Below are 15573 nucleotides of genomic sequence, written 5' to 3'. Positions count from 1 at the left end.
GGGTCCAGACATAAGCACTAAGATCTGTTTCATTCTATTTCAAAACCTTTTACTGTTTTGTTTGTTCTGTGTGTGTCCAAATCATCCCATCCATGTCCCACAGGCTCTGTGAACAGGGCCCTCCTAGCACCATTTCACTGTCTGAATTCCTAATGGGCTGTGGTTGCTGATGTTCTCCAAGATAGCCAGTGTTTCTTTCCTTGCAGTGGTCCATGACAAAGCCATGTGCCTACAGAAAGAGTAGGTGGTCTGCATTAGACCTTGTAGTTTTTTAGCTTGGTTGAATATAGGGTATAATGAGAGCTACCAGGCAACTCATCTGGTATGGAGGACAGTGCTCCTTCAAGGGAACTACAGTCACACAGTAACTGGAAGGTGTTGGTTCCATTGGAACAGAGGCCCGTTGCTTTTGGCTCATGCAATCAATGACCCTTCTTTTACATTCTGTTCCCAGAAATACATGTTCATAAAGCTGCTGTTCTCCTTCTTTTTTGCTGTTCTTGTTGAGACTTTTGTCAGCCTTGCATTGGATTCCTTTCTGTCATGTTGCTGCTTGGTCTGCATTCTTGCTGCCTCTTGCCATGTGTCTGCCTGCCGTATGACATGCTGCAAAGGGTGCTGTCTGAACCGGGTGTCTTGATGCCCTCTGCCATGGTGCATGAATGCCAACAGACTTGTCTTGAAGCATGGTCCTAGCACCTTTGAAAGGGTCACAACTTTCTTCTGTCTTAAGTCTTGCAAAGACTGCTCTGGGGTGTCAGCTTATGGTGGTTTTTCTGCTTTTTGGTTCCTGCAGGTGGTATCGTAGCAATGTTAGATGGGTCTACTCCATGAAATAAAATATTGCCTGTGGGGGCGGAAATTCTAGTGTCTTCATTCTGGACTTGAAATCTCCTCTGGGCTGAAACATCACCTGATCTCAATCTGCACAGCCTTCTGTTTACCTAAGGTCACACCCAGAGTTTAATGTGGCTCTCTGTAGGGCTAAGAAAAAGGCATTGCATTCTTTCAAAGACTTTAAAAACAAATAAAATGAACAGAAGCTCTGTTCTTTTGACTTAAGAAAATTTAAGTCCCTTTGAATTCAGAACCCACTGGCTGGAATTGGCTGTTTCCCTGCATCTCGTACCTCCCATACATAATGATACCAAACCCTGTGTGTTTACTGTGCTCTAGTTATTTGAGAGGTGGGTCAACCTTTAAGAACTTGAATCCAGAAGCTTTGGTCTTTATTGGATTACCTGAATAACTCTGGCAGGAAATCAAAGTCAGGGTAGCTGAAGAGAGATACATGTGGTTTTTTAACCACAAATAGTAAATGGTTTATACCTGAAGTCATGGTTTCATATGGTAAGTGATCTTCCAGCATAGCTCAGTTTGCTGTGAGGTACTCATGGTCTGCACAGTTCACAGGAGTTGGTAGAATTTATGGTCTCTAAAATTAACTGATTATTCCTGGTTTTTTTTTTGCCACCAATGATTCCTTTGTACACAGGCTATACACGTTAAGCACCTAACTAGTATGTGCTGTCAAACCATACCTATGAAAGTTTATACCCTCAGCAAGGCTGAATGTGAAAGAGGGTGGGTGTGGTGGTTTTTTTTTTTTTTCCTTTGGAGAAATAAAAAAAAATAAACTTGTGTGCAATCAGCTGTGCTTGTCCTAGCTGACTGGTAAGTGACTGAGAGGTGTGCTATATTGAATAGCACAAGCCACCAGGAGAAACGGTAATAAGAAGTCTTTTAGGTATTCTTTTTAGGGTAGTCAACAGTGAAGGTATGGGTTGAAACTTGTCCTCCATGCTGTTTTTGAAAGGGTAAATGAGGGTGTATAGGCACATGGGTACTTCCAGCGGGAGTACTGGAAGAATGACTGCATTGTGCATGTTCTTTAACCTTCTATGAAAGCTCCTCTTTAAAGGAAACTAAATGCAACTGTATACCTTATAGCTGTGTCAGGCACTGTATCCGGGTTACCTCAGAGTAGAGTCCAAGACCTCCTTAGCTCTGAATTGTGCTCAGGCTCTAAGTCTTTGGAATTACTTTTTAAAGGAGCTAAAGACTTAGTTATTTTACCTATGGAAAATATAGTTTGCTTTCATGTCCTTGTGACTGGCAAGTGTCTGCTGATACCTCTTCATCTGCTGGCCTGTCCAGATGTTTGGATCTGTGTGTTCCACAGCATCTTAGCAGAGGATGCACTGAAGGACTTGGATGAGGGACTACTGTCAACAGCATGTGGAGCAAAGCATTCGTACGTGGAGTGTACGTGCAGTGGCTGAAGATCCAGCGCACGCCGGTAGAGCTGTGCTGGTTATCAGAGGTGTGCAGTGGAGTGTTAGCTCTCTACTTCGAGGTTTCAATCATACTTATCATGGTCATTAAAAATACAGATTAACAGAAGGAGTAACTGGTTCAAACTGTAATGGGAAAAGGTACAAAGGCACAAAAATCCTGAGTTAAGGAGAGAACATCAGCCCTAACTCTGACTACTCTGAGTCTTGATTTGTTCCTTGTGGTGGATTGCAGGTAGGTTTGAATGTAAAATGCCCTCTGCTTGACTGTCCAAATCTCATGTTCCTGATTACTTTGTTTTAGTGACACTTAAACAACTGTGGGGTGTTTTCTTGGTGGAGGAAGGAGTGAATTCTTTTTGACTTCTCCCTCCATGATGGGTGTACTTTGTACATCCTTCAAATGCAGTTCATCAAGTGGCCCTTCTTGATTTTAATGCTCTAAAGAAAGTTGATGTTGCATGTTGTGTGCTGAACCTATATGACTTGTCCAGGAAGATGCACAATAACCTTCTATGATCTGAGATTTTTTTCTAAATACTTCTTACAAAACCTTAGCACCTGGAAGTTCTCTGTTCACACTCATCTCCTGTCAGATGTCACCATACGGAATACAAATGGAAAATGACCAATCAAATGCTTTTTTCCTTCTAAGACCCGCTTCTTAGCATGATGTTTGGCTGGTAATTTCAGCATTGCACTTACCTGAAACATGCCGTACTTACTCTATGAGAAAATTCTTTGCCTTCTAAGCCTCTCTGAGCCTGTTGGGTTAGTCTCATATGTTTTAATAATGCGCTAAACTTTATTTCTGAAACAGTAATCATATTTAATAAACTCTATAGAATATAGTCCTTAAACTGGCTCAGCTTGGTATTTTCTACCTTTTTTCCTTCTCACTGACAAAAAATACATCTCAAAAAGAGAAAACAGATGTACCCTTTGTCTTCTAAATATAGATGCCATTTCTGGGACAGAGTTTTATATTAAGATCCATGTTCTGCAGAAAGTTTTCCAATTATGGAAGACACTAAAAGATGAGTGTGCAAATAAGCCACAGGTGTCTTCATCCTGTGCCAATGGGGTCTGCTCTGCCAAAGGAGCAAATTCTCTCTTCTATTGTGCAGAGGTTTAGCCTGGGTCAGTCTTTGAAGGAAAACTGATAAAATGCTGTTAATTCTCTGAAAACCCCTTTGGACAGCTGAGCTTTTGAGAGCCTAAAGAAGCCTCATAACGTTCTTTCCCAGCGGGCAAGATAAATCATACCTCCTGGTGTGGAACTGCCTTTCAGTTGTCTCTTTGCCAGCTTAACCAGCTATTTTATGTGGTTCAGTTTTAAAGGTGATAAAAAGTCAGTAAGCTGAAGAGCACTCTTGGGAAGTAAGATGTGGGTATTATAGAATTATTCAAGCTCCAGCTGGTATAAAAAGAGGAATAAAATGTCTGTCCTCATTGCTTGGTTGTTAGTATCATGGTAGCAGAATCCCAGAAGCAGTAATGTGGTCATGATGAAGGCATTGAACACATTGGCATAAAGAGGCAAAGTCTTTTGTTCTTACTGCTGGGTATTATTTACATGCTTTTCAGCTCATTATTCAAAGCTGAATGGCATATGTTACCTCAGTAGCTTCTGGGAGCTGTTTTGGATTACCTTGCTTAGAATAAAAAAGAAAATAAGAAAAAACAACCCAACAACACCACCACCCCACCCCCCCGAAACCTCTCATCTTTCTGACTTTCTCTTCTCACCTCCAAGCTGGAGTCTTGTCTACTGCTGCATGGTATGCAGGTTGGATCCCAAGCCACAGTGGATTATTACCCATCTGATACCTGTTAGCTAATATCATCTTGTTTGATGGCAGCCTGTTTCCAGCCTGACAGGGCCTCTTCTTTCTTGGGCGTAAATTGTTCAGAGATTCATTCTTCCAGACTTTTCTTTCAAACTGCCCATCTGTGATGCATGCAGTCTTCTGATGCCCTCATTGCCATAAAATGCAATGCAAAAATGCAGTGTACACCCATATTCTTTTCAGCCTCCTTTTCTGGCATGGTTGAAAGCAACAACATGACTAAGATGAAGGTGTGAGGTGGGTTTTTACATCTGCATAATTTCCATTTCCCTCTCTTCTCCCAAGCGAAGTATGGCATATTTCAACTCAATGACTGTTGGATTTCCTTCTCTGTAGAGAGCTTGGATAAATCATTAGCCCATCTGCACTGACGTGGCCAGCATCCTTGCAGCAGGCTCACATTATGTTACTCAGACTTGACTATGCAGTGGCTTGTGAAACTTTCCTTGTCAGACCAAGCCAGCAGCAGCTCTTTGATATGCTTGCTGTAAATACAGACCATTTTATGCTGGGAGGTGGTCATAATCTGTGGTTCCGTGTTTACATTAGTCATTCTGACTGACTTTTCTGTTCTGTTTGTTTTGTTTTTTTTGTCTTGTCTTCCTCCAGTACACCTCCAGCATGAGAGCCAAATACCTCGCCACCAACCAACCTCGTCCAGATGCTGGCAGTGTGCATTAAAATGAAAAAGCAAAAGCAAAAAAACAAAACCCACACATGCAGTCAGACTAAACAATGTGCCAACTGCTGTGCCCCTGTGCTGTCCTCGTAGAACAATCCTGCTGTTCTGCCCAAAATCCAGTGCAGCTCCTTCTGTTTCTCCAGGCCAGACCACCCCTCCAACCTGGTACCTGCCCACTGGAGTGGAAGCCCCTTTTGAATTTAAGCCTTCACCTTGTTGTACCTGATGTGCGAGAGAGAGCAAGCACGTGCAGGCAAGCAACTGAGAGCATCCAGGCAAGAAATGGGGTCCACCTGCCTGGGGCCAACTTTATCAGAGTAGCTTATCAGAAAAAGTTGGTGAATATCTTCTGCCCCCTTTTTTCCCCTTCTGTTCCCCAGAGGGACTCAGTGAAAGATGGTGGTAGATCTTCTTCACTTCTGCAGTGGGATCAGCAGTCTGTCAAACACTGAAGAAGCAGAGGCTTGGTGTCTGTGACTAGCGCACAACAAGGGAAAGCTGAGTCAGTGCACAATACAGTGTTTTGGGAGTCCTCTGGTCTGGTGCCCTGTGTGAGGGAGGAGGGAAACCCCTGCCTCATGGTGTCACTGGATATCCACTGTAATTTGGGAGCCTGGGGCTCTTCTAGAGCAAACCATTCCACTACCCTGGTTAACTTTTTAAAAAAAAAAAAAAAAAAATCCATTAAGAAAATGCCTTTTTCTTTCCCACTATATCTAGCATGTGAATTCTTGAGGAGGAGCAGGGGGGTCCCAGCACCAGTCAAATACCCTGTCCATTGCTCTGAACCTGACCTCTTTGCTCCATCAGGGAAGCCCAGGTACTTGCAGATGGCGTTCTGGGTGCTGCCTTTACAAGGCTGACACACAGATCAAACAGGAGCCAGCTACCCACTTGGTGCCAAATTTTTCCAGGAAAAGACTTGTAAGACTTTATGGGGGGGTATTTTTGCACTAAAGCGTTTCAGCTCTCTGATGCTAGATCTTATGAGACAGTCAGCTTGCAAAAGCAAGAGAGACTGGAAGCACCAATGGATTTATAGCAAATGCAAGCTCTCCCTGCAGGAGAGACCTGTGAACTCTGCTGGACTCTTTTTTTTTTTTTTTTTTTTTAAAACCATAATTTACAGCACAGGGTTGCTGAACTGGCATTGAAGGAAGTTTTTTTGTTTTTTTTTTTTTCAAGCCTCAGTCCTAACAAACTCACAAGATTGTCAGTGTATCTTCTTCTGTGTTTGAGAATCAGAAACCCAAATGACATCTGGAGAACATTGTGACTGTCAGAACAGGTTTTTATTTTATTCTATTTTATTTCATTTTGTTTTTCAACGCACATTGCTAACCACTATCTGACCATATTAAGGCATGTGTAAAGTGTTTTTCTAGACATGAGGCAGAACAAGGCTTGCAAAGGGGCAGCTGGGTGCCTGCAGAGGGCAACATCCTCCATTGGTGCTGTACTTTCCACTCGAGCAGTGCTCTGAAGGGCACTGACAGCTTCCTGCTGGAAGAGGAGACTGCCTCTTGGGAGGTACCATCGAGTACTGCCCTTTCAGTAGGGTAACTATGATGTTCCTTTTTGTCTTTTTACCTCTGAGCAGGGGCATCTTAGTGTAGCTGCTGAGCATTATATTAAATAGCTGGCAGAGTAAATAAAGCGGAAACATCTCTCAAACTGGAGTTGAGCCATTGGCAGAGGCAGTTAGTCTTCACCTCAGTGATGTTCAGACTCAATGTCCGTTTACCCCACGTTTGCTGTACAGGGCACAGAATCTACCAATCTGCCTTTACTCAAGTCAGTTGCCTTCTTGCAGTGAGGTAGGAATTGCTCCTAGCAGGTAGCTATCTAGGATGATGGTATCTGCTGTAAAATGGTACCAGCTCTGTGGAAGAGCAAGCTTTGAGACTCCTCTTAAGATAGAAACCACTAATAGACTGCAAAAGCTGTAGGCCAGCTATTACCACTCAAAGGAGTGAGGGAGACAGGGAGGAGGCACCACCACGCAGACAGGAAGAGAAGGTTTTGGAGAAAACTTCACACTTCACCGTAAATCTCTGGAAGCAGGATTTTCTTGCTCAGGACTGATTATGCCCTTTCAGACATGTTTGATGGGCTTCACACTGAAACATACCTCTCTGTTATCAAATAACAAGGGCAGGGAACTGTAGTCACAGGTGGTATGGAGGGACACTGTGGCTCATGAGCACCAGGCTTTCCATCCTGTCTTAAAGCCTACCAGGAGACCCGGGTGTGCAAGCAAGTGGCATGGTTAGCTTGCAGAGCCCAAAGCATGCAACTGCTATCTGGGGGGCACTGAACCTTCCCCTCACTCTGAAGAAAGAAGCAAGAGCCATATAATTCTTAATAAGACTGAGTTGTTCTGCCATCATCTCTCCTTGCAAGGATGTGCTTGGATTGCTACTTACACTATCAATTTTAGGGGAGCTGCCCTAAAATCTGTGGCCTGGTCCTACTCATTGAAGGCAAGTGTTTTGAAAGCTGGCGGGTGTGGGGAACCCTGTGAAAGCAAGTGCTTCTGTATATTGACTTTTCTGTATACAGAATGCATGCTAAATATGTGTGTGACTGCCCTTTGGGTTGGATCTAAAATGTCACAGGGTTATTGTCCGTGCCAGCAGGGATAACAGGGGAGCGAGCCTATGCCTTTTTGTTTGCAGCATCTCATGGAGCAGCCACCTTGACCTGCTTCCTTCCAAGGTTTGGCATAGCCACTCATAACACCCAGAACAACTTCTGACAATGTTTGGGGTTTGCAGCAAGGCACAGATGTGGAGATATGTGCTCTGTGACTTCAAAATGTAACTGGAAAGAATGTCATGGAGATAACATTTTGCTTTCTGGAGGCCAGCATAACGTGACTGCAGTGTGAGCTGTGTACCTTTGTCCAGCCAGCACTTCCTTTACTTGACATGGATATTGCACTTTTGTAAAGCATCCTGGAACTCTGCTGCCCCGCTGCATGCTGTGCAGAGCGCTGGATAGGAAACACAGACAAATGGATTTCTTTTGGTTTGTTGTTATTATTATTACTTTTTTTTTTTTTTTTTTTTTACTGCGACCTTGAGCAACAGCGTGGCATTTCTGCAGGCTGGTCTGAACGGATCTGCTGAAGAACAGATGGCCTTTGCCTATTCTTATGGCTGCAACATAATCAGCCTCATCCATATGGTCACATTTTGTCTGAGGAGTGGACTTTCAAAAGCCAAGATCTCCCAGACTCTGTGCCTCCCTCTCGGGTGAACAGCAGGTGCTATCTGGCAAAGACTCATCTGTTCTAGATGGCATTCATGGTTGAGGGAGTCCAAACTCTTCAAGCTGTAGGAGGTAAAGCTGTAGAGACTTCTCTCTCTTCCCTTATGTGTCTCTGTTTTTAATGTGACAAAATGCCAAGGCCATATCACTTGGTGTGTCCTAGCTGACCTTATTGGAACTGGTTGCTAGCAAAAGGGTCCAGAATTCAGGGGAGATGAGATTGGCCTCTGGACACCTCGCTGACTGCAAAACAGAAGGCAGCTTGTCCAGTTGAAGGTGACTGCATCGGTGAAGACACTTCATGTTACTTTTTCAGAAGCACAAATGTGGTCATTGGCTTGTCTGGTTGGCTTGGTTTATTTCCACTGCATCATCATGTGTGAATGACACTTTCTTTTGGAACTGAGAACTCTTCCAAGCACACAAACATCTCCACAATGTGAAATGTAAATAGCATGTTGGACTCTTGTGTCCAGTGTTCAAGACTGCATTGTAATTGTAAAGGAACTCGAATCAAGACTTGGCTGTGAATTTCTTGTGCTGTCTTGGGATTATAACTGTAGTGTTTGTATCCTGTATGTATTATTAAACTGAGTTCATTTTATGTGCTGATAAAAGGGTTCAAGCTAAGATTTTTAGCGTGCATCCATGTATCCAAATGTGAAGGATGGAGTGCTCCCTTCCCCTCCTGTCCTTTTTAAGTTTTCTCCATTTGATAGGTGTTAATTTTCCGTGTACAGTCATCTCAGCCAAGATGGAAGGATGTTCATTTGAGTGGTTTGAGGGGGACACAGTGCATGGGGTTTTAAGTGATCCTAAGGTAGATTTCCATAGCAGTTCCCTGAAAATACATGAAAAGTTTGGCCTTTCTGAGAGTAAACCATTTCTCAGGGGGCTGCTCAGCCATTGCTCATGAGAGCTTTGGGTGCTGCAGGGTGATAGCAGACAGGAGTGAGTGGATACCTATAAGAGCAAAGTACAGGTATCTGTGTGGATAAACCCATGCTTCACTTCTGGTCCCGCCTTCTCTTCCTTCTAGCAGCAACTGAAATACCATGCTGAGCCCTTTGAAGAAGAGAGAGGTGTCTTGGCCAATTGATTCTAGCCACCCCACCTGATTCAGGAGTAGATGAGGTGGGTGGGTTTTCCTTTAGCTAAGGAGAGGAGCTGTCTTTGAAGTACTTCCTACCTGGGGACCAAGGAGAAGCCAGGGTCTTCCCCAACTCAACAAGTCTGTTAGTGTAACTCACTGAACATCTCTGGGTGGGAGGGGAAAAGCCCTCCAGGGAGATACCAGGGAGTAGATGTAATGCCTTGAGAGAAGAGACCTGATAAGACTTAATCTGTACCCTTAACCAGGTGGCTTCTTTCGTCACAGCCTACTCCCCTTTTCTAGAAATTATTTGTGTGCATGCTATGGATGGCTTCCCTAGTCATTCCAGGAGGCCCAGCAGAAGTGTGGGATGTTTTTGGTAGCAGTTCCTAGATGGCTAGCAAGTGATGTGTGTTTTTGGGGGGGAGTGGGATTGCCTGCTGAGCCGTGATGGTGAGTGTGTTGCCCAGCTGGGAGAGAAGGGATGGGTTACTGGTGGCCTAGAACTCCCAGGTGCTCACCCAGCCCCTGTGGCTGCATGCATGAACAAAAAGTGGAACATAAATTGATGTACAACCAGAAAGTTCAAAATATTCCTTTCCTAAAGAGGATAACTGTAGCATGAAGCTCTTAGGTGCTCTGCATATTTGATACCACATTGCTCCTCACTATGCAATTCCCAACTCCTTCCTTCCTGTTCCTCCTCTAATCTCACACCAAGACTTCTCCAGTGGCCTCTGCTCCAGATGCCACTGAAGTCCCAGAAAAGCTTCATTTCTTTCATTGTCCTCTGCATTGGGTCCAGCTGCCCAGCCGTCACGTCGCGTGCCTCAGGTCCCTTGTTAACGGGAGGCCCCATGAGTTTTGTTCACATCATTCAGAGGGAAGTTTATTTTCTTGGACACTGTGCACAGAAACCTAATGGTGAACATGTACCTGGCCTTTTTGTAACTTTTCTGTTTTTTCTTCTTAACCATAATGGTTGTATATCATACCACTTTATATACATATATAATATATAAATATATATAATTTTTTTTAAAACTTTGGACCTGCTAGTTTCTTTCAAGTGTTCCTGCACTTACCCAAAATGTTTTTAAATTGTGAGGGTTAAAGAGGATTGAGCCCATTTTTGTATCTTTACTTTTAATTCTGTAGTTCTATTGATTGTAATGTAGCCATTTTTTACTGTAACTTTTTGGTTTGCAAATACTAAACAAAAAACCTAAATGTAATTTCTGTGGTTTCTATTCAGCTTGGGTTTCATGTTTTAAAAATAAACGATTTAAAACCACTGTTCCTATTTATTGATTCTTATTTTCTCTCTTTTTTTTTCCTTGTTCATAGACCTGCGTGAATTTTTGTTACCTTTCATATATTGTGGTAGATCCATGAAGTGAGTATGGGTAATAGAGCCATAAAGTCTAATAGCTAATAGAGGGTGGAAGGAATAGGAATGCGAGTGCCCTGTGCTATAGAAATCAAATTATTAGTGTCAGTCCTGCGATGTGAGATGAAGTGTGTGCACAGGTGTTAGCAGGGCTGCTTTCTTCCTTTGCTTGTAGGTCTCGGCCTGCTCTGGTTGCTGTTAGAAATAATAAACTTTGTTCTAATCCAATTTGAAGACTGGACTGTTAAAATTGGAGAGCTTCAAAGGAACCTCTGAAGAAAAATGATCGATACGGACATTTCCTCCAGGGGAAGTTGCACTAATCCTGCTTTAGAAACGATGTGGCTTTTACACCTCCTGCGTGGTTGCAGCTGGAGGCCTGGGAGGGCGAGGTTTGGCAGGGGGAGCCTGGGTGGGGGCACGGAGCCGGGCTGGTGCCTGCAGCTGGGCCATCCTCGTAGCGGGGACCTCTGGGGGCTACAGGCACCACTGCAGAAGATGCTGGAGCAGTTGGGGGACATGTACATCAACCTGCAGAGACATTCACCCTGCGCATGATGCCATGGCATGGGGTACCCGCCCCAAGCCCCCTCTGCTGCTTTGCTTATGCTGGAGCAGCAGCGAATGCAAGCGGTTCATTTTCACCAGCAGAAGTACAAGTGTGGTAAAATGGGGTGGGGGGTTACAGCACCAGCTCAGCCACTGCAAAGGCATCCCTCTTCAGAAGACAGTGAAATATGTATACGTGCCTTTGGTAGCGTCACGCAGGGAGCTGAGGGAGCTGGTGCAGCTCAGTGTGGGCTCGTCTTTCTTGGCTCTGCCCCGGGCTATCGTGGGTTTCTTTTTAGTTCTTTGTTTGTACTGTTCTCTGATCCCAGGCCCACCCGTTCTGCCACATCTCTATCAAGCAGTGAACTAAAACCTTTACCTTCCTGTAATTCTCTTGATCTGTTTTCTGCCTGATCCTGCCAGTCAAACCGAGGGACTGGTCTCCAGCCTCCATTCTGTGCTGTTCTTGCCCCCGACCTGAGCCCATCGCTTGCCGGCTGTGGGTCTTTGGGAAACTCCCCACCACCAAACTGCGGTAAAGCTACACAGCATCTCCTGCTGCTGGGTGCCCCCACGCCTGAACTTGACCCCTAGGACAAGGGCTGGGGGGAGCGGAGCAGCTCCTCGTTCAGGAACGTGGGTCTTCTTGGGGAAGAGGAAACAACTGTGGCGTGGGAAGGGGCATGGAAAAAGCCCTTGGCAAGGTTTGGTGGCAGCACATAGGTCAGCAGCGGTGACTCCTCTTGCTCCGACTGCAGGTTAAGGCAGAAAGCTCCCAAACTACCCAGTGATGCTGCAAGGACCAGGCTGATGGTCCTGGATGGCACTGCTAAGTGGCAGAGCCAGTCTGAAGGCCATTGAGAGGGGATGGCATCCTGCAGCCCTGTGACCTGACCTGGGCTCCTGAGCACCCTCCTCCTTGGTGCTGCTGGTCCTGCCCTGCTCCTTGTGGGAGTGTGTGTGCACAGGTATGTCCTGTTGCCTTGGAAGGCTGGTCTAAGCAATAATGTAACTGTCTTTGTTAATGCTGTATTTAGTTTCTAAAAGTGCTGTGTGTGTTTGCATGGCTGAAACCTATACCCTTGCTCTGGAGTTCCGCCATCCGTACAGTGCAAAACCACAGAGGGCTTTTTGCTGCCTTTCATCCTCATGGCTGTGAATCTGAAGAGACACTGTTCTTCCTCCCTTCACTAATAATTGACAGTTTGCCTTCCCTCTTCCCCCCACCCCCCCCAAAGGAGGAACCCACATTTTCCATCATCTTCATCCCTGATCTGAGATGATTGAACCTGCTCTCTGGTGCAAAGGGCTTGGAGCAGTCAAGGGAATCTGATGGCGTGAAGGAAAATAAAGCCCCCATCAGAGTCAGCACGTAAATATTTTACCATGTTTATGGAGTCCCACCAGGGATGGGAACATGCGAAGGCCACCTGCCTGGTCACCCTTCCCAGTGTTTTCCAGCCAGCTGTCTGCAGCAGCCACAGGCTTTGCTCACCCTGCTGCACCACACCTTGTCCCAGCGAGAGCAGGGCCGTGCTCTCTCCTGAGCAATGCAGAGCTGGGAAAAAACAGAGGGGAGGGTGAAGTAGATGTTTGAATAAACCTTGCCTTCTGATCAGCCTTCAGTAGTGGTCCGTTAGATCTCTGTCCTTGAAGATAAGGCAGGGTGGGATGCCCCAGGGAGATGCTTTCAAATATGGCTGTTCCTAACAATTTGTGCTAAAACAGGAGTGTTGCCTCCAGGAGCTGTCTGTGGGTTGGCGGCTGGAAAACCGGCAGGCGGAGCTGGTGGCTGTGGTGTGCTCACTGGGACACTGTCACTGACCAAATGCCCCCATCTCCTGTCACCTCTTGGGGTGCGAAATGGCCTGTGCTACAGGTAATGGTTTCTGCTGAACGTGGTGCTGTGCATGCAGCGTCTGCTGCTGATGCTGAAGCCTGACTCTGCCCAGCTTCTTCCATCGGCTGCTCCTGACAGCTGGAGTCACAGCTCTCCTTTGGTAGGGTCTTGTCAGGATTCTGCCCCCCAGTGTGTCTGGGGAAGGCAGCTGAAATTGCATCTCATCTCTGCTAACGTCTTCTGAAGCGCCCTTGTCCCCAGGGGATGACCCCATCTCCCTGTCCCACTCTGCCGGACCACTTCTGCTTTCAGGAGGCCGTGGCCTCTCCTTGCACTGGGAGGGCAGTCAGGACAGAGAGCTGAGCGTCCGCTTGAAGGAAAAGCCTAAACGGGGAGCCTCAGAGCTGTCTGACCGCTTGGGGATGCTGAAGCCCTGCTCTTGGCAGCTGGAAGGGTTTGCAAGCGGAGGCAGCCACAAGGGGGGCGAGGGGAGAGATGCTGCTGCTGGCCCGGGCCCGTCCGGCCGCGCTGCAGCCCCCGGGCTCAGCAGGGCTCCTCAGCACCCCACGTTTGCAGCCCCGCCTGGACCAGCTCTGTGGGTCACAGCACGGCGGCATAGAGGGACGCGACCACCCGGCACGTTTGCCGGCAGCCTTCACAGGCTCAGGTGGCCGGGCAGGGAAGGAGGGTGGCCTGGCTGTGGCCACCTTGGGTCACGGGTCCAGCCATCACGATGGAGCAACTGGTCACACTGCTGTGCCATTGTGTTCCGTGCGATGGAGAAGGGATGGGTGGTGGCAGCAGCAGAAGGGCTTTTCCTTCTGTGGCTGATGTCTCTATTGCTGCACATGGGTTTGCTTCGGCTGCAGGCAGGAAGGTCTTTCTTTGCCTGGAGCAGGCGGCGTTTCTCACCATGACCTCCGCAAAAATCCCTGCTCAGGGATTTTTCATCCCTCTCCAGTCCGTGGAGGGGAGTGGGAGGAAGCACACCTCCCTTCTCACTGCGAGGTGTTGCAGATGCTGGTGCTGGAGCCCTCCTCCCACCCGCTTCCTCTTCCCACCAGCTGAGCACCACGGGACCTGGTGCTTGCACCTCATAAATCACTCGGTCACTCATGATCTGCTCCAAATGCTGCTGCTCCAGGGCCAGTGGAGAGCTGCTTAGGCAAGGAGCCGGCATGGCCCTCCTGCTCCCAAAGGGGTTTCCTAACACAAGAGCCCCTCTTGTGTCCCCCTAAATAAGGGGGGACTCCTTGGGCTGATGCAGACATGGTGAGAACATCACCTGACACTGCGGTGCCACTGCTTTGCTGTGTGGTGGCACTGGTGCTTTCAGTCTCCTGCCCTCAGCAGGGACAGGCACAAACCTGAGAGCGTCCCCCCCGGTGAGGCCACCCTGGTTCGAGGGGGATGGAGTGGGACACAGCTGCTGAGGAGGAGGAAGGAGGGGCTGGGAGCGGGGCCATACAGCGGTGCTGCAGCTTCACGGATCTCATCCGGCAGTGCCGTGGGAAGTGTTTCCAGCTGCTTTTAAGATGCTCAGTTCATCTCCTCCTCTGCTCTTGGCTTGCCAAATGGCTATAGGAGTAGAGCTGGCCCTGCTGGGCAGCTGAGGCAGACCAGAAGCAGCGGGTGCTGGGAGCCCTGGGGTGGGCCAGGGGGAGGGAATTGGTTTTGGTCAATTCCAGGCTGGTCTTAAAAGTCAGAAGAGAAAAATAAACTTTAGAGGTCTGGGGGAGTATTTCTTTTAACTACCTGCAAGTGATGCAGGAGTGGGAAATAGGAGAAAGGTGAAAAAATAAAGGGGATGTGGGTGATAGCGGGGAGCTGCTTTTGGGGGGCTGCCCTGCACACCCTGGCGCTGTGTCTCGGCCGTCCTGCAGCCATCACCATCTGCCACAGGGTTTTGCAGCCCCTCACTCCGAGACAGACGACACTAGTGGGGGATTTAATGGCCTCCAGCTGCATAGAGGTGGTGGGGTGCAGCCCATGCCCCCACGGGGACCCAGCACTTTCCTTTCCCAGCACTGGGACAGGCAACTCCCAAAGCCGCAGCTGGAGCGTTGTGTGCGTTACTCAGGCCCTGCAATTCAGCCGCTTTTATGTTTGTTTCCCACAAATATTCCAGTTTGCTGGGCCAGAGCTGCTGGAAGTGGCGCTTGGAGCTGATTCACACAAGTTTCGTCGTCTCCCGACACCCCCTCCCAGCACGAGTCTCAAATATTTCTTGCCGCTGTCGGTGCCAGGATGGGTGTTCATCCCATCGCCGCACAGACACAGCTGCTCAGGGAGAAGTCCCCACGCCACCAAGCTTCTGTGCTGCAGCCGGGCTGGGAACGCAGAGATTCACACAAAGTCCAGGACAGCGAGTGACCCAAATGCAAATTAAAACAAACAAACAAAAAAACAGAGGTGGGGGGAGCAACAAAAAGGACTAAACCAGCATGTTACTCTGCCCTCAATGCTGCAACCACCCAGGGATTGGGAAAGCTTTTGGCTGAGCATGGTACTGGAGCATCCCTTGGGCATCATGGTGTCAACAGCAGTGGTCCCTACATGATGGCAGTGTCCCCGTCAAGCCAGGCTTGTCCCCACCCCACCA

At 47.4% G+C, this 15573-nt stretch overlaps 1 protein-coding gene across 1 annotated transcript in view; it reads left to right on the top strand.

Annotated features, from left to right (window-relative positions):
- Positions 1-10476, top strand: part of TTYH3 (tweety family member 3) — an 80283-nt gene extending 69807 nt beyond the window's left edge. The window contains exon 14 of the mRNA XM_082313514.1: positions 4754-10476. Coding sequence (XP_082169640.1) covers positions 4754-4825 — 72 coding nt within the window. The 3' untranslated portion in view covers positions 4826-10476. The remainder of the gene's footprint in view (positions 1-4753) is intronic.
- The last annotated feature ends 5097 nt before the right edge of the window (positions 10477-15573 follow it).

Source organism: Platalea leucorodia (genome assembly GCF_965183815.1).
Source record: "Platalea leucorodia genome assembly, chromosome: 5".
NCBI classification, from domain to species: Eukaryota; Metazoa; Chordata; class Aves; order Pelecaniformes; family Threskiornithidae; genus Platalea; species Platalea leucorodia.
This window is presented reverse-complemented; position numbering and strand designations above follow the sequence as displayed.